General features: G+C 56.7%; 3 protein-coding genes across 7 annotated transcripts; 2 read left to right on the top strand and 1 right to left on the bottom strand.

The window, feature by feature from the left end:
- Positions 1–56: 56 nt before the first annotated feature.
- Positions 57–3,560, top strand: wdr18 (WD repeat domain 18). 2 transcript variants are annotated; one of them, XM_086115909.1, is made up of 10 exons: positions 57–301; positions 560–670; positions 755–888; positions 1,021–1,162; positions 1,234–1,377; positions 1,933–1,997; positions 2,083–2,207; positions 2,942–3,099; positions 3,226–3,294; positions 3,372–3,560. In XM_086115909.1, exons 1-10 carry the CDS (start codon positions 92–94, stop codon positions 3,498–3,500), a joined length of 1,287 nt encoding a protein of 428 aa, XP_085972035.1. In that variant the 5' UTR covers positions 57–91; the 3' UTR covers positions 3,501–3,560. The 2 variants fall into 2 exon arrangements, with proteins under 2 accessions (XP_085972035.1, XP_085972034.1); XM_086115908.1 differs by having other exon boundaries at positions 58–301; positions 1,930–1,997.
- Positions 3,561–3,792: 232 nt separating this feature from the next.
- On the bottom strand, positions 3,793–12,266 carry med16 (mediator complex subunit 16). Of its 3 annotated transcripts, none has more exons than XM_086115887.1 (16): positions 12,047–12,266; positions 10,887–11,833; positions 10,675–10,787; positions 10,053–10,222; positions 9,692–9,973; positions 9,478–9,627; positions 8,061–8,166; positions 7,849–8,004; positions 7,542–7,774; positions 7,142–7,348; positions 6,851–7,061; positions 6,642–6,775; positions 6,385–6,577; positions 5,130–5,328; positions 4,172–4,255; positions 3,793–4,100 (listed from the first exon to the last, which is right to left on the bottom strand). In XM_086115887.1, the coding sequence occupies exons 2-16, from the start codon at positions 11,156–11,158 to the stop codon at positions 3,974–3,976; spliced, it is 2,637 nt and encodes an 878-aa protein (XP_085972013.1). In that variant the 5' UTR covers positions 11,159–11,833; positions 12,047–12,266; the 3' UTR covers positions 3,793–3,973. The 3 variants fall into 3 exon arrangements, with proteins under 3 accessions (XP_085972013.1, XP_085972014.1, XP_085972011.1); XM_086115888.1 differs by having other exon boundaries at positions 10,680–10,787; positions 10,887–11,050; positions 12,047–12,264; XM_086115885.1 differs by having other exon boundaries at positions 10,887–12,266.
- A 209-nt stretch (positions 12,267–12,475) lies between these two features.
- Positions 12,476–17,842, top strand: tmem259 (transmembrane protein 259). 2 transcript variants are annotated; one of them, XM_086115891.1, is made up of 12 exons: positions 12,477–12,833; positions 13,118–13,422; positions 13,889–14,176; positions 14,297–14,420; positions 14,499–14,609; positions 14,677–14,799; positions 14,892–14,992; positions 15,456–15,513; positions 16,169–16,252; positions 16,662–16,794; positions 16,916–17,015; positions 17,230–17,842. In XM_086115891.1, exons 2-12 carry the CDS (start codon positions 13,207–13,209, stop codon positions 17,722–17,724), a joined length of 1,833 nt encoding a protein of 610 aa, XP_085972017.1. In that variant the 5' UTR covers positions 12,477–12,833; positions 13,118–13,206; the 3' UTR covers positions 17,725–17,842. The 2 variants fall into 2 exon arrangements, with proteins under 2 accessions (XP_085972016.1, XP_085972017.1); XM_086115890.1 differs by having other exon boundaries at positions 12,476–12,833; positions 14,297–14,609.
- Positions 17,843–18,046: the final 204 nt, after the last annotated feature.

The raw sequence follows: 18,046 nt of genomic DNA, 5'->3' as shown, positions 1-18,046 counted from the left end.
TTTCAATTTGAAAAAAAAAAACTGCGTCTTGGTCATGGTCCTTTTCTCTGGTGACGGAAGTGACGCCACAGCTCAAAGAAGAGGCCCGAAAATGTCTGCCCCGTTGGAGGTGGTCATGAGTAGCGACGCGAACTCTCAGCTTTGGAACGTATCCGTGTTCGACGTGCATAGCGGCTCCAGCCTGCTCTCCTACCGCGGCGGCAACAGTTCGGCCCGCACGCTGTGCCTCGTCAACGGCCAGTACCTGCTGTCCGCGCAGCTGGCCAAGAACTTCATCAACGTTTGGGAGATCCACAGGAAGGTAGCGAACGAGAGGCGAGCCAACACTCAGCATCCCTCGCGTCAGCTTAGCTTCCCTTTGCTTCGTTTGGGCACCCGCCCGGAGTCCCGCCAGTCGACCACGTGCAAAATGCGGGCATACTGTGCGGGTGTATTTCCATCCGTATTCTTTGTACTTTTTGGGGGGGGGGGGGGGGGGTGCGCTTCTCTGCCGTTTCAACAACGACTGGCCATCCACCTCAAGTGAAGTGTGTTGTGTTTGTGCGGTGGCGGCCTGCAGGAGCAGCTTCAGCAGAAGATCGTTTGTCCGGGTGCCGTCACGTGCATCAGCGCCTCAGCGGACGGTGTTTTCTTGGCGGCCGGCGTGGGCGAAGCTATTTATTTGTGGGAGGTGAGCCGCCGCCGCCGCCACCGGCGTAGTCTGCAGGTCCGTCCGTAATATTGACGAGCTTGCCGCCGCTCGCCGGTTGGCCAGGTGTCCACAGGCAAGTTGTTGTATGTGGTCACTCGTCACTACCAGGACGTTACCTGTGTCAAGTTCACGGATGATGGCAGCCATTTTGTTTCCGGAGGGAAAGACAGTGTGGTTCTGGTGTGGAGTCTCAGCAGGTAGCAGCACTGTCTAGCGTCCATTTGGACTTGGCCAGCACGCCGGCTAAGTCCAAGCCAGAGTCTCTCTCCACCTTTCACTCACCCCCCCCCCCCCCCCGGTGTGTGTGTGTGTGTGTGTGTGTGTCGCAGTGTGATCCAGGTGGACTTAAGCTATGCCCCTGAGCCTCGTCACATCCTGTCTCATCACTCTCTGCCAATCACAGACCTCCACTGTGGCATGATGGGAGCTCAGGCCCGAGTCGCCACTGCGTCCTTGGACCAAACAGTCAAGGTCAGACTGATGCCATCATTTCAAGTCAATCTCCTGCAGAACCTTCAAACTTGGCGTGTCCGTGTGCGTAGCTGTGGGAGGTGTCTTCAGGCGAACTCCTGCTCTCGGTGCTCTTTGATGTAGAAATCATGTCCGTGACCCTTGACCCATGCGAACACTTCCTGTTCTGTGGCGGCAGCGACGGGAACATCTTCCAGGTTTCTCTGTGCACCCAGGTCAGTCATGGCCAGTATTTGATGGAGTGAATGCAAATCGCGGCGCAGGGCATTGCGTTTCTATTGGGACAAAGAGCCACGAGTAATGCGGTCCAAAAGATGAGCTGACTCGGCATTTCAATAGGCAGAAATGCCCATTTGTGGCTGAGGCGCTTCCTTCCGCAACAAAGCTTTGGAGTAAAACAGCCCCCCTGTGCAAGTGTATCGAACCAAAGTAGTTTAGCGATGGCCTCAAAGCTTTGAATCTTCGCCGGAGTCGGAAATTCCGCGGCTTTTTCATGGCACATCGCCGACACCGGAAGTTTCGGCAAGTCTTTAGGAAAGTTACTGTCTGGTTGAGAATTTAGAAAAATGTCAGCCCACAAGTGTGGATTTTTGGAAAGTTAGGAAATTGCCCAAAATGAGCAATACCCCCCCCCCCCCCCAAAATTGACATCTCATATCTCAAGGCGCTATGTAGGGCAGTTGCATGAGAGACGTTTTGGCGTGAGTGAGTCAAGCAGCTGTTATTTGAGGATGTGAAGCAGCAGTGACGTGCAAGTCGGTTTGCAGCAGGGCGCGTCGGCGGATAAATCCTTCCAATGCGACGGCGAGGAGAAGCGAACGTTCAAAGGACACAGGTGGGCGAATATTACCCCAAGCCTTTGTGGGATGGAATTCAGTTCTTGCGCTGACACGCTGCCCCCCCCCCTCCCCTCCAAACAGGAAAATGGTCACCTGCCTGTCCGTGTCCATGGATGGGACGCTCCTGGTGTCGGGATCGCACGATGAATCGGTGCGACTGTGGGATGTCCAAAGCAAACAATGCGTCCGTTGCTTCGCTCACAAAGGTGTCCTCCCCTTCCGTTCCAGCAAAAGCTCCCGGGATGCCCATCAATCAGTCGCAGGCTCCTTTCACTTTTGAGTTTGATAGCGAACGAGTGGATGTCGTCGTACCGCCAACGCGACGGACCATCCCGGTAGATCGAGGTCTCGCGGGCGCTAACCGTTAGGCGATGGTGCAGCGAGCGGTCGGGAGCAAAGCTGATCGGCTGCTGCCGGCGAGCTGGGCAATGCGGGCGACGGGAAGAAAGAGTGACCCGCCCAAAAAAGAGGGCTGAACTCACGTGTTGACTTTTGAGTGGACGTGAGGGCCGCTCCGATCAAATAGGTTTAGCTCAACTCAACTGGATTCATCGTGTGCTTCAAAACAAGCGCTGCTGTATACAAAAATAAAAGAAAATTCAGAACAAGGGCAGTGTAGACGGGACAAAAACCGTCCAACTAAAAATCGGGTCTCGTGCCCAGCTGAAAGCCAAGGAATGACAATGAGTTTGAAGACGTTGAGCATTGTGTTCCAGTCTCAGAGCGCGCTTGCAAATCTTATCTTGTGACGGAATACGAGAAAAGTCGGCAACGCTTTACTGCCGTTTAGGCTGACGTTGGGATGATTTGGCCGGTTTGAAGCTCGGCGAGGGCACCGGATGACGAACGAAAATAGCGGCCGATCAATTTGATGAGTCGTCGCCGCGGATGGCTGATGGACTTTGTCTGGACTCTCTTGCCGCTTCCGCTTTGCCTTCAGGCCCGGTGACAAACGCGAGCATCGTGGTGGCTCCCGCCAACATGTTCCTACCCGACTCGCGACCCTCCGTCCCCCTGCCGCGATTTAGCCGCCACCAGCTGGAAAGCGACGGCGGCCAATCGGGCGAAGCCTGCGTCCGCCTCGGACTCCACGCTCAGGTGGGTTGGCGGCCGCATGGCGACGCCTTCCTAACCCTTCTCGCGTTTCCGCGAGAACAGTCGCCGGCGGCGTCCGTTGCCCGGAGCCAAATCCCGGCTTCCGATCTTTTCTTTTGCTCCCGGCAGGAGGAGGAGCCGGCCTACCTGCGGAAAGCCGACAGACTCGACGCTTTGATGAACAGCGTGACCGACAAGGTGAGCGGGCGTCGCCGCGGTCCGGCGCGAGGGGCGGCGCGAGGCCCTTTTCACCCGCTGCGGCTCTTTCTCCCAAGTGGCTTCTGGGAGACGGCGAGAACAGCAAAGCGCGCGTGGCCGAGCTGGAGGAGGAGGTTCAAACGCTGAAGAAGGTCAACAAAGATTTGTACGACTTCTCCAGTCAGCTGCTGACCAAAGCCACGTGAGGCTTCGGCGTCCCGCTTGCATGGAGTTTCGATTCGAGCCAATAAAAGCGCTCCCGCTCACGTTGGTCTCCGGCTCTTTTGAGGCCGAGCTTTGCCCCGACCGTTCGGGCCAGAGCTCGCCCGCCGGCTCGGAAAGAGATTTGATGGCGAGGGCCGGCGGCCGACGCGCGCGCGCCTCCTCAAATGACGTTTCGTCGACGTGAAGGCACGGGTCGTGCGCGTGATTTGTCTCGATCGTTTCGTTAACAACGCTGTGACGGGATGTATCGAGATGCGACACTTTGCCCACAAATCTCAGCACCGGTGAGCTCGTTTTATTGGGATTGTTTTCAACCACGGACGGGCCCGTTGCTTGGCCTCACCCCCGATGCGGTTCTCCTCCCGAGAGGGTGAGCCGACGATTCCTTCTTGAGAGTCCAAAGAGAAGCGGTCTTTTCGCAAAAGGGTTCACGAGCTCGCGAGCGAGCGGCCTTTCAGGCGAGCGTGGGCGGGATGCGGCGCCACAAACCTCCACACAGGCAGTTTTTGATCCAGCGCTGCTCCCACTGCTTCATAGCGTTGCTGTTGTTGGGCGAGCGAAGCATCGTCACGCAGCCGCACCTGCAAGGAGCCGCCGGCCGTGAGGCGCGTCCGCCCTCTCGGGAGCTCCGTCTCGCTTCCCGTGCACTCACCTGGTGCAGGCCTTGCTCTCCTCCGTGGGACAAACGCCCATGTGGACGCATCGGAGGTTGTCTGTCCTCTGGCAGCCGACGCTCCTGACGCGCGCGCGCGCACACAAAAGAAAAAGCCCGTTCAAAATACAGGGGTTTGTTTTTTCCATCCCAGAAAGTCTGATCGCACCCCAAGTGTACCAAAACCAAAAAGCGATTCTTTCCCATCGGAAATTGTGTCCGGGAAATCCAATCCATCTGTTCAACACCCAAAATACACCATACACCTTTCTCATGGTGATTTTTTTTTTCTTGACAGCAGTGAACGGTCATGTTTGAAATGGATTTCCTTTGGTATGACAGATGTCAAACAGTCGATGGAGATTCCTACTTTACTTTTTATTGCACAATACTTAAAACCGGGTCATAAAGTTACTACTTTTTTCAAATTTTGTCCTAACACAACAAATATGCTATTTGTTTAAAAAAAAAAAAACAAATATAACCTAACAAATGTGCTCTGGAATCAAATAAGTGGCAAAAGCCGGCATATATATATATTCATCTGTACCGTATGTACATTTGACAAAGTTTATCCAATCCAAAAAAATAATAATTCCGTCAGACTATTTCAAGCCCGCCACGCGCCGCGAGGGGAGAAAGCGGGCGGAGACGCGGCGTCACGAGCCGACGCGAAGGCTTCTAGCGCAGACGGCTCGCGGTGGGAAGGCCGCCCTCACCGGCAGACGAACGCCCTCCTTCGGCCGAGGAAGCCACGCGGCCGTCGCCTTCCGCGCAAGTCGGCGGCGAGCGCCGTTCCGGCCGCGCGGCGGCTGCGAAGGCGTGAAAGGTCGCAAACAGAGTTCGCCCCCCTCCCCCTCCCCATCCCGAGCGAGCGAGTTTGATGTGTGCGCAGACGGTGGCGAGACGCGCCGCCGTGACTTTTCTTTTGCCCGTCCCGGTTTTGGCACGCGCTTACCTGGCGAGGCCGTCCGACGAGGCGAGCGCCGCCGTTTTGCCAAACTGCAAGCGAATAGGCTGCTTGCCCTGCAGCTTGACGATGACGCCGTCGTTGACGGGGAGCCAATCCATGCAAGGCACCAGCAGCTGACTGGGGAGCAGGCAGCACTCGTCAATCAGGCTCTCGTCGGGGTCCTGGGGGGGGGCGTCGTCCCGGCCTGCCACGCGCAAGTGCAAGCGACGCGTTAAGACGTCTTGGCGATTTGGGACGAATTGCCAATTCCTCCCCTCTTCGGCGCCCCGGAAAATAAACGCGCACGTATGCAAATCAAGCACAAAGATGGATTTGTGACTCGCTTTGAAGACGCCAAAAAGTGCCTCAAACCACAAAGGACCGACGACGTTATGCCCGCGGTTACGAGGCGAAGAGAAAAGATGCTCTTCATTCCTCCCGTGCTAGCTTTGCGTTTGCAGATATGGATAGTACGGCGCTCTTCTCCCGAAGCCTTTCTGTAGCTCGGCGGCGGCACCGTCCGCTGGTCAGGCGGCATCTCGGCCCGGGACCGAAAGAGACTGGAGCCATTGGTCGGGAGGGCCAGTTCCGTTCCCCGGTGGGCGACAGGAGGATGCTAGCTACGCTAAAAGCTATGACGGACAGGCCCTCCCACCCCCTCCAGCCCGCCGCTCGTTCCTACCGACTGCTGTCAGGCCGCTGAATAAACATACGTGAAAACCAGCAACCGGTGGAAATAGCACTGCCACCTTACGCTGTGTTTTCTATGCTATTGCTAATTTATTATACTGTGTTTCTTCTACAAGTACATTGCTAATGCTTTATTTTATATTGAACCGTGTACAGTTCAATATAAAAGAAACAAGAAATATTTCTTTTGTGCAATGAAACACTTCACCACCCGCCCCCCAATTTTGCTGCTGTCGACTGCAAATTTCCCCGGTGTGGGACAAATCAAGGTTGTCGTCTCAGTTGTTGGGCACGCCCGGTCTACCGGATGCGGCAACGGTTCTGAAGAGCGACCCGCGTCCTTTCCTACCGGTGAGAACGGCTGCGCGAAATGACAAATCCGTCGTCAATGAATTTGATCAAGGATGACCGATGACGCGCCTCTCGTCGCAAGTGGGCTCCGGCTTGCCCGTCACCAGCGGGACAGATGCGCTTTGCTTTCGGGCCGGGCCCTCTGCCGCCGCGGTGCGAGGAGGCCGCAAATAAGAGGGAGGGCCGGACGGACGGGCGGAAGGCGGCGATGGGTTCTTACAAGTCAGCCACAGCTTGGTGAGCAGGCGGAAGAGCAGCTGTAAACTGTCCTGGCTGTCCGACGTGGCCGTGAAGGTGGGAAGGCAGCCGGGCTTCAGCAGACCCCAGATCCGGATCATCACCAGCATCTCCCGCAGCATTCCCAGAGAGGTGCCGTCCCGCATGAAGCCGAAACCGGGCCGCACCGCCGAGCCCTGGACAAGCCGCGGCAAGTCAGCGGATGGGCCGAGGGCTGGGCTCGGGGCCCGCGCCGCTCACCTGGTTGGGCAGATTGGCCAGCAGATAGAGGACAAAGTCGCCCACCCACTGGATGAGCTGCTGAAGCGACTGCAGCGGGGCCCCGTCCAACACAAACTCCTCCGTCTTCAGGTTGATCATCACCTTGTCGATGTCTGCCGACACAGCGGCATACAACTTTGCTCACCCGCGCGCGGCTCGCGCGGATGCGCGCGCGAGCGCCGTCTCACCCGAGTCCACGTTCTTGGCGCAGAAGTCGCTCAGGCGGTCTCCGGGACTTTTGTCCAGGGTGTGGAGCGCGTGGGGCCGAAGGAGAGACTTGAGGGTGGAGCCGATGGCGATGAGCAGCAGTTTGGCGTGGAAGTCGCAGGCCCGCGCCGCCGTGGCCGTCGACAGTTTGCACAGCGACGCCTTGACCGCCACAATGCGCGTGGCCAGGACCTGCGGCGCCAAGCGCGGTAGGGTTCACGCGGGGCCGGCGCGAGCGCGCAAATCATGAGCGCGTGCCGACCCGACCCGACCTGCTGCAGGGCCTGGTTTTGCCTCATGTACTCCTCGTGGAGTTTGTCCACCAGGTTGTGGACCATGCTGGGCTGCACGTGCAGGAGGACGTCCCACCAGTCGTAGCCCGTCACCATGCAGTACTCCAGCAGGAACAGCAGGTGGCGCAGCGTGGTGTTCATCTCCAGCACTTGACCCATAGAGGGCGACACTCGCAGCATGTGCAGCTGAGGACAGAGCGCGCGTGACCAGCTTAGCGGCGGAAACCGACCGAAGCGCAAGCGCTTGAGTCGCGCTTTCGCCCCGCCTTCCGCGCAACACAAAAACAAAAACATCCGACTGGCGCCTCTGCGCAAATTTCTGTAACCCCCCCCCCCGCAAAATATCGCGTTCGGATTCCGCAGAGACGTGCGCGGTTACCTTCCCGTGGTTGTCAACTCCGGCCAAGGCCAGCGACGTCCAGGAAAACTGCAAGGCCTTGAAATGGAGGCCGGGCGCGCCCGTTCGTTGGCGCTTGACCGCCGACTCCTCTCCCGGCCGCTGGCCCGCCCCGGCGGCGGCGGCGGCGGCCGAGCCGTAGAAGACGCCCATGGTGTGGAGCGACAGGCGGTGGAGGATCTGGATGGTGCCGTCGTGGAAGGCCAGAGCCAGACCTGAAGGCGCACGGCAGCGGCGCTCAGCCGCGGCGGCGGCGCGACTCCCGACAGCCGCCCGAGGCCCGCCTTACCCAGTCCGGGGCAGAACTTGGTGTCCGACGCCACCTTCAGGTCAGTGTTGGAGATGGAAATGGGCAGTTTGGGAAGGGCGATGGCCGACACTCTTTCCAGGTCACCGGTGGTGGTCAGGATCCTCCACTTCAAGATGGTGGGTTGCTTCTCGCCCACTGGAAGGTCAAAAGTCAAAAGGCCACCAAAGGTCCCACGTGTGTTTGGGACTCACCGACGGGCGATCGGTGCTGGAAGATGTTGTTGACGGGGAGCCCCTCCTTCCTCAGCGACCAACACTCCACGATGCTCCCGCTCTGGTTGGACGCACACAGCAGAACCTGAAGCGCACACAACCGACACGGCGGGTCAACTGCTGACGCCTGCGCGCGCCGCCAAACCTTGAAGGAGAAAGATGGAAGGGCTCCGGGCTCAACCTTGACCTTTTGCCACTTGAGAAAATGGCGCCAAAGCCAACCCGGTCGAGTTCCGGGGGGAAAGGTGCAAGGTTGCGCTTTTTGGCGTCTGTACGGTAGCCGGCGGGTAGGGGGGCTTTGCGGCCAAAGCTCGGAGCCGCCACTCCAACGCCGCGATGGCTGCCTGCGCGCCTCTCTCCGCCGGCACGCCGTTGCTTTTTGTGGCGGTCTCACGCGGCGGACGGGAATCCCGCCCGCGGGACCGTTTCATTCGCCGAGTCCGAGGGGCCCGGCGGTGCTCGGCCTTCCCGCGGCCTGTTCCAATTTCAAGTCTTCCGCACGTGGCTCTCGTGCTGGACAGGGGAAGACCGACCGCCTCACGCTCCCTCTGCCTTTTCGGAATTGAACATTTTCTCGGGCGGCCGGCAAAGTTCAAACTTAAGCGGTGAACTCCGTGACCCGGGCCTTCGGCGGCGAGACTCCCCGACGCGAACCCTTTTCAAATGGAGCCGACGTCCGCGGCGAAACCGTCCGTCGAGGGCGCCGCCTAGCCCTCGACGGTGCTCCTCGACATCTAACCGATGGATTAACTGGAAGGCTGGCGCCGGTGAATAGTTTGACCAACTCTTACTCCAACAATTGTTCCTTTGATGAATCCAAGCCAACAATGGGATTTGCCATTAAAGTGGATTCCAAAGTCAATCAAATCAGCAATTGTTCATTCAATGATTCGTGTTGTCCCCTCGGTGATGAAACAAAAGCATACGAAGCACAATGAAGAAAAACGCCGCGAGAGAGAGAGGGCTGTCCTCGGCAAAAACCGAAAGCCTCTAGTCAATTTCCGATCGCGCTTCCGTTCCAACGTGACGTGCACTTGCACTACGGCTGCCTTGCAGGGTTGCAGATGTGCTATTTGGATGACACGCAAAGAGGATCCGTCCGCTTCCATGAAGGACGAGCGAAATGGCAGAGTGTCTCGATACCGAAACCGAAGATTCGGGCGATCGAAAAGGAGTTGGTTCAACACCGCGAATCGATTCTCAACACGGTTGCCGATGAATCCGAGACGACGTGTTCGCGGGCGTCCAAGTTGCGGGTTCGTTGGCGTTGCGCCGGCCCCGCCTTTTCCTATCGCGCTGCATAATCGCCGCGGGCCGGAAGAAAGAAAAACGGACGGGCACGTTGCGGAAGAAAGGGCGAGCGAAAGACGCCCGCGGAGTCGGCACGCTCGGGTACCTGCTCGGAGTTCTCTCTGGTCAGGAACTTGAGGTGCGTGACGGCGGGGTACTTGTCCCGCCTCAGCGGGTCCGTCGTGCAGCGCAGGAACAAGGAGGGGAGCAGCTCGGTGTCGATGCGGCACTTCTCGCTCACCACGCTGACCACCACCTGCGCACGCGCGCACGTCAGCCGCCGTAGGGGCGGGCGGCCGCGGACGACGTCGGCGCGGCACCTTGTAAAACTGGACGGGCGAAGAGCTGCTGCCGTCGGTGGCGGCCACCACGATGTTGCCGCCTCCCGTGAAGGCGATGTCGGCCAGCGCCACGCGCCCTCGCAGGCGGCACAGGCACTCGCTGGCCGTCAGCAGAGCGCCGCCGGCTTTGAGCAGCGACACGGTGACCAGACCGCTCACCGTCACCGCCAGCCAGCCCTCCATCGGCTTGCCGCCGAACAGCGTCAAAGATGGCGAGAACTTGACCCGGGAGAACTTCTCGCCAAAGTTTGTCGAGCCCGACTGCAAACAAACAGGCCGCGCTTCATTCACGGCGGCGCCGGCGGCGGCGTCGACGGCGGCGGCGGGGTGAGGCAGATACCATCTCCACGTGCAGAGCCAGTTTGACGCCGTTGTGCAACCAACTCAGTGCCACGATGGGATCTCCCTCCACAGAACTGCTCAGAACACTTTGCCAACTGTTGACCAGGTGTTCCGACATGGACCAGCACTTGATGTGGCCATCGCCGTCCGCCGACAGCAACCTGGAGCCTGGGAAGCCAACCGAGGGCTGTTCAAACGGGCGCGGCCGCCTTTTGGATGTTCTCGCCAATCGGCGGCCCCGGTGTTACTTTCACCCAAATTTGAAGGTGCTTTTGGACCCAATTTTCTTTGTTAAATAAAAAAAAAAAACCACAACAACACAACACTCCCTTCCCCTGGAGCCCATCAGTCAATTTTGGGAAATTCTTGCTGGGTTGTTGTACTAAGTCAGGATGAAGCAGACCTTCCAAGCGGTGACTGTCAGTGTTCGGAAATCTTGTGGCACTGCAAATTCTCCTGATTGAAAAGTTACCAAGGGATTTACAGTGGTCGTTTTGGGGAATTATTTACAGTTAGGACCCCCCCCCCCCCCCCCCGTGTCAAAATGACCAATCATCCGACCGCACTCTGCTTTTGGACAGGAAATGCGTTGCTGCAAATGACTCGTTGTTGTTTGTCACCTGACCTGACTGGTCCCACTCCAGACAAGAAATGACCTCGGCGTGGCCTGAGCTGATAGAGTACACGTCCCAGGGATGCTCCGTGTCCATGATGTGGATCGCGTGACTGACATCTGCAACACGTCAACCCATCAAAAGAATAACAGTACCGGCAAACGCCCAAAGACAGACGGACGAATGCACCGGTGGCTTTCGAGGAAGAACCTGCACACCTGGCTCGCCGCCGCCGTTGTCGTCGTTCTTCAGGTCGGTGGTGAAGGCCACCAGGTTTCTGCAGGACCAGGAGCAGACCAGGGGGATGGAGGGGCAGTGGGTGCTTTTGGGGCGCCTCTCCCAGTCGCACACGTACGCCAACTCCATGCTCGGAGCCTCTCCCCTCCGACGGCGGCGACAAGCAAGACGTCAAAGATGTTTCCGGCAAATTTAACGCCTGCCACACACTCGCAAATGCATGAAAAGGCCAAGATGGGTGCTCCGATTCCATTTGCACTCCTACGTACGCCGCCGCGCGCAAATCAACAAATCACACCCGCGCGCCACCTGAGCTGGGCTCTCAGTAGCACTTTCAGGGGTGTCCAAAGTCGGTCCTCAAGGGCCGCTGTCCTGCCCGTTTTCCAGCTCTGCCAGGGGCAACGCACCTGATTCAAATCATCAGGAACGTTCCAATGCTGCTTCAGAGCTGGTCATCTGAATCTGGTGTGTTGCAGGCGGGAGAGCTGGAAAACAGGCAGGAAAGTGGCCCTCCGGGCCCGGAGCTGGACATGCCTGCCTTATTTGAAGCGTCCAGTCATCAATCTATTATTTCTTTGACGAATACCCCAATTCTCAACGCTTATTGAGCCAAGGCACGCCTTTTCAATTTGAAAGATCTCACGGCGCACCACCAAAGAATCTCACAAAAGTGGATAAGATAAGATAAGATATCCTTTATTTGTCCCGCAACGATGTACTTTCTGCCATCTAAAACAAGTTCGTTTACTCGTTGTCTCCGTCACTAAAAATTGCTGGCAAAGATAAATGAACAACTACGTTATTTGTTACATAGAAATCATTTCTGACCAATGAAGGGAAATTCGATCATTTCCCGCGAAACCGATCACTAACGCCATCTCTGTCCTTCGTGTTTTCTTCCGGTCATACCGCACCCCTGCAAGTCTTCCTTCGTGGGAACACAAAGAGATGTGGTCCAGAAGTTGAAGACTACCAAAGGTCTTGACCAAATAAAATATACAATCAATGTTCTGATTAACGAGGCGCGGTATATGAAATAAGGCGTCTGTTGGGCGAATTTGTGAAAAAGAGAAAATGCGTGAGGCAAAGCATCAAAAGGTAGTAGACGCCGAAGCCAAGCTCATTCATTCTGTCAACTTACTTCTGTTTCAGATTTCAGCGGCGTCGATAACGAGAACCTAAACACGTCCCTCCCTTTGGACAATTACCCGATGAATAAACGAATATTATTCAACTCGATGACCACTATTTGTTACATCGCCAAAGACAACGCGAAACAAATGCATTTTAGCATTGTAGCCACGGACTTGTAGCTCACAGCGCGAACGAAGTGCTCAGGACCCCAAAGGCCACATTGGCGGCCTTTGATCTGCCTGAATGAAATTGCAATTGATTGACAGATTACGGCGCACCAGCGTATTCTGTTATTGATATGAACCCAGGAAAATATACATGTAATATACATAGAAATTTAAATCACATAATTCTAATCTATAGATTAGAGTAAGGACGGATATTGTGGAATGACAAAGAGAGAGAGAGAGAGAGAGAGAGAGTGCGTGTGCGCGTGTGTGCGCGTGTGCGCGTGTGTGTGTGTGTGCGTGTGTGTTACTTCCGGTTATTCCCGTAGTTCCGAGATGTAGCTTTAGCAGTCAGTTGAATTCGCCGTTCCGAATTTGTTGGAATTTAAGCGTCTCCAATGCGGTTCGGGTGTCTCCGATCACCCACGGCAGCACCTCGGTAGTTTGGTCGCGAAGCGGACTTGCTCGACTTGTTTCCGTCGCTACGCGGAGCTAACAAGGGCTAAGCTAAACGTGCTAGCCAACGAGCTTGCGTTTGACGGAATCCGCTCGTCCGTTTCAGTCTTTTGGTGAAAACATCGAGAAGAAATCTCAAGCATGGAATCCAACGGGAGCTGTCACTAACAGGTGGGTGGCCGTGGAGACTTGGTGCAACGTCGTCGTCGTTGTTTTTGTTTGGAGGACCTAGCCTGAAGAAGAGACAAGATCCAGGCCCCAACTGGTTCCACCATACTCTGATCTGATTCGAACCCAAACTTGGCGCGAGAACAAACAGGAGAAGGTGTCATGTGATTAGTTTGCATCGGTCACCGAAAGAATGTCTGACTTCAGACCATCCGACAACACTGGGGCAATTGTTGTGAACAGTTGTCGTGCTCGCGTTTACTCGTGTTGCCCTGTCTCCGTGATAGACCGAAGACGACGACAAGAGTGGAACTTGAAGCCATGCCAACCTAGAATCAGCCTCCGCAGTACCCCACCCCCACCCCGTTGAGAGACCATGTCTGAGAACCAGCCCAACAACAATGTCCCACCAAACAACAACAACAACAACATGGGGCCCAACAGGATCCGGAACCCCAACATCAACCAGAACCCTCTCATCAACGTTCGAGACCGCCTCTTCCACGCGCTCTTTTTCAAGATGGCTGTCACTTATGCCCGCCTCTTCCCGCCATCGTTCAGGAGGGTCTTTGAGTTCTTCGTGCTGCTCAAGGTGCTTTTCGCCGTCTTCTTGTGCATGAAAACAAACATTTGGCAGCTTGCGACCATGTTGACGTGTACTTGAGCAAGATACGGAAGCGTAATTTGTTCCCGGCGGGAGCCTCCCGTCGGTGTACGATTGCGTGCGTGAATGCGAGACTCCGCGAAGGGCTCGGGCCACCGCGCGGTGCGCCACGTAAGCGGACGCCTTTTGGCATTTGCTTCATATAACGTCAGTTGAGACCGAAGTGAAGAATCGATGCGAGGAAGGCTTCAAATTAGAGCTGCCACTAAGCGTTGTTTTAAAAAGCCCGCGGGAGCTGCCGCCGCCGCGCCCTCCTGCAGCGTCTCGGGGCTGGGAAGCAACTCCGTTTGAAAGCCAGTCGCCATTTGGGATGGACAAAGTGTCCTCGGCAGCGACGGAAGCTGTTGTCGCTCAAGCGGTCCTTCTTCTGAATGCGTGTGCTGGTGCTCATCAGGCGCTCTTCGTCCTCTTCATCCTGGCCTACATCCACATCGCCTTCTCTCGCTCGCCCATCAACTGTCTGGAGGGCGTGAGGGAGCGCTGGCCTCGTGACGGCATCCTGCGCGTGGAGATCCAGAGCAACTCCAGCCGGCCGCCCGTCTTCCTGCAGTTCTATGACTTGCAGGAGGGCGGAGGAGGAGGGGGACCCGTCGCCGGGCTCAGTCTGGCAGCGCTGCAAGAGGAAGAGGAGGACGAAGACGAAGAGATGACGCTGGACACCTTTGACAACAGCTCGGTGCAGGTGAGGAGAAGGTCAAGCAAGGGCTTATCCGCCGGACGCTTGAAGCCTGCCGGCTGCGGACTGCAGGGGAGCTCGGGCTGCGCAGGCTTACATCTGATCCCAAAAATGTCCCGCCGACAGTTTGAACTGGACACGGAGCCCCATCTGAAGCCGCCCGCCATCGGACAAGCGGGAGCGGGTGAGGGTGCGGTGGGAGGCGGGGCCAACGACAGCCGGGACCTTTCCTTCAGTCACATCGCTAAAGGTAGGCGGCGGCGGCGGCGTAACGGGCCGCTGCAGCCCGCCGCCGCTCGTCGTGACGCGCGCCGCTTTCATTTTGCAGCCTGGCCTCAGGAGGAGTACATGGTGGAATATTCTCTGGAGTACGGCTTCCTGCGTCTGTCTCACAGCACGCGGCAGAGACTCAACATCCCCGTCATGGTCGTCACCCTGGGTAAGGCGTCATCCGCGGACGGCCCCGCCGGAAGCGGCCTGAGGCCGGACGCCGTTTTGCCTTTCAGATCCCACCAAGGACGAGTGTTTCGGCGACGGCTTCAGTCGCTTCCTGCTGGACGAGTTTTTAGGCTACGATGACATTCTGATGTCCAGCGTCAAAGCGCTCGCGGAGAACGAGGAGAACAAAGGTGACCGACGGAAGGCGGACTCCGCCGCCGGACGTCGAGAACACGTCACCGCTCATGATGATGATGATGGTGCGCTGTGTGCTTGTGCCAAGGTTTCCTCAGGAACGTGGTCTCCGGAGAGCATTACCGCTTTGTCAGCATGTGGATGGCCAGAACCTCCTACCTGGCCGCATTCGTCATCATGGTTATCTTTGTAAGCCCTTCCGTACCGCTCCACCCATTTCGCGCCGGTCCGTCTGAGTAGCCGAGTCCGCGGCGCTCCGTCCTAGTCCGCGGCGGTCCGTCCTCGGCCGTGGCGGTCTTATTTTAGTCATTGCGGTCCGTCGTGGGCCGTGGCGGTCTATCCAATCCGTGCCAGGCCATCTCGGTTCTTCCTAATTGTTGCCGGTCCACGCCAATCCGTCCTAGTTCATCCCAGTCATCTCCATGAGATTTTTTCATTCGTTTTTTTGTTTGTTTGTTGCGGAAGGCTGATGAAAGTTTATTTTGAACCTCCTAAAAAAAAAAGACCTGAAAACCAGTTGACTAGACAATTGAAAATGCATGCTTTGTACTCACTTTATTTTTTTGAATTGTGACTTTTGGTCCCAAGTCTCACAAGATTGCTTTGCCGAGTGTCGTTGGAGTCCGCAGTCCATGTTTGTGCTCGTTTTCAGACGCTGTCGGTGTCCATGCTGCTCAGGTATTCTCACCACCAGATCTTCGTCTTCATTGGTGAGAAATACAACCGCATTGAAGCACACACACACACACACACGCGGTGCAGTTATTGAGCAAATCCAGATGCGCCTTGAGATAGGAGCTGAATAGATTTTGCGGGTGACGCAAAACATGACATCTCAATCATCTTTCCCCATTGAATTGACTGGAAATGACTTTAGTCCGTTTGTGTGATTTTAATCAGGAACTGTCGCAGGCAGGCAGCGCGGCGCAGAGCTTAGGACACAAACAAACAACCTTCTTCGCTTCCTACTGGCTAATGTTAGTCCCTCCCCCCCCTTTTTGGGGGGGGAGGGACGGACTAAAATCGCCGCGGCTTCAAAAACTGCGCCTCTCCGTCCTAAACATCGGCACATTTTCCACCATGGTAGCATCGATTCTTCAGGCTACATTTCTTTCTTTGGAATCGACAAAGTGTCGTTTTCTTTCTTTCATGTCTCGACGCTTGCATTTCAAGTTTGGTCCAAAAAAAGGGTCGGGGTCTCCAAAGAGTGTGTGTCGGGTCGCTCGTATCTCAAGGCAAAATCCACTTTCAAACGCAACAAACTAGCGAGTCGACATCTCTCAGTCTGAAGCAGTGCAGCGGTCAATGCAAAGTGATGTTTTTTTTTTCTCTCTCTCTCTCCGTTTGTCGCCTGGCCCATCTCAGTGGACCTCCTTCAGATGTTGGAGATGAACATGACCATCGCCTTTCCGGCCGCCCCCCTGCTCACCGTGATCCTCGCCCTCGTCGGTAAGTTGACTCGCTGTCGTCCTCTGACCTAAAGTCACTCGGCCTTCACCCAAAGAGTAGTGCGGCGGGACTGGCAGTTTGCGCGTGGGGAGGGGGGGGGGGGGGTCCCGCAATCTAAGAAAAAACTCCCACACACTTGAAAGGCACCGCAACTTCTTGCACCACTTGTGAGGACCTTTTGACGGTCTGTTGCGCGCACGCCGGCCGGCTGGCTTCAAGCACTTAGTCCGTCACCCCGGGTTGAGGTCTCCCGTTCAACAGACACCAGCGCAATTCAACTTCAAAATATTCCGCCCAACCGCATCGTGACCAAAAGTCCACAAGCTTGACGGAGATAGGACATCGGAATGATGAAGCGTGATCGAAAGGGGCGACGCGCCGATAACCCCCGCAATGTTCCCGTCGTCAGGTATGGAGGCCATCATGTCGGAATTTTTCAACGACACCACCACGGCCTTTTACATCATCCTCATTGTGTGGTTAGCTGATCAGTACGACGCCATCTGCTGCCACACCAACACCAGCAAGCGCCATTGGCTGAGGTGAGTCTCCGGGCGGTCCCCCGACCCCGGCAGCAGCCCCCCCCCCCCCCACCCCCGCCCCATTGGTGTGTGGTTGTGAGGCTTGGTAAAGCCTTCCTCTTGCTGTTTTTTGGTCTTTCAGGTTCTTCTATTTGTATCACTTTGCCTTCTACGCTTATCATTACCGCTTCAACGGTCAGTACAGCAGCCTGGCGCTGGTCACTTCCTGGCTCTTCATCCAGGTTAGTCGCCACCCTCGGGATCGAGCGGCGATTTGTTTTCAGATGTGCCGTGCGGAAAAGGGAACGGCCCGATGCTTTCCTTCTCTTTGTCGAGCGGCCCGAAAGTCGTGTCGTTTGAGCCGTCGGTCAAAAACGCTGTCAAAGGGCTTCACGAGAGCGCGGCCGCGAGACCGCGCGGCTCCCGTCAGTAAGCCGCCGTTTGTTCTCGTGGCAGCACTCCATGATCTACTTTTTCCACCACTACGAGCTGCCCGCCATCTTGCAGCAGATCCGCATCCAGGAGATGCTGCTGCACAACCAGCAGGCGAGTCACACCAACCAGACGGCGCTGCAGGACAGCCTCAACAACAACAACGCCACCGCCGGGCCTCCGCCGCCGGCGGAGCCCGGCGCCGCCGTCGTTCTCCAGCCGCCGCCCGAAAGTCCGGCGCCGTCCTCTGCCGGCGAAGTGCGCTCGGAGCTCAACTGGGTGGCACAGACGGCCGCCATCATTACGGAAGCCCTGGCGTCCTCCGGCCAGGAGGGGGCGGCCGACGTCGGCGATGCGGCTGAGTTCTGGATGGCGGAAAGAGGGGCCGGCAGCGGCCGGGAGGGAGCCGCCGCCGGCGAGGAAAGTCGGCCTTCGGATGACACAAGTGCCGCCGCCGCCGCCGCCTCGCCGTCCCAAACCGACTGCGGAGCGCAGCGGAGCTCCTCCCGCACATCTTGAGGCGGAAGCGAAAAGACGCTTGTCGCAGTCATGCCAAATAATCGGTCACCCGTTGCAGGCTGAGGACGATTCACTGAAATATGAGCATCAATAAACTGAGGGGAGGAACGCCTTGAAATGGTCAAAGGTCACGTGATGCTCAGTCATCATGGGACGTGCTTTTAGTTTGAACTTGATTGTGAGACGGTGGCCGTGGCCACTTCACGTATGCTTCAAAGCGCTGTCGAAATTGGACTCAACTCAAATGACTTGTCTTTTTTCCCCACAACCCGCACTTTGATCTCATTGTCAATCAAAGGCATTGACACCCAACGCGAGAACC

Source organism: Hippocampus guttulatus, chromosome 7 (assembly GCF_054856545.1).
Source record: "Hippocampus guttulatus isolate MCC_2025c chromosome 7, RoL_Hgut_1.0, whole genome shotgun sequence".
NCBI lineage: Eukaryota > Metazoa > Chordata > Actinopteri > Syngnathiformes > Syngnathidae > Hippocampus > Hippocampus guttulatus.
The sequence above is the reverse complement of the archived record's forward strand: the minus strand, read 5'-3'. Positions and strand labels throughout refer to the sequence as shown.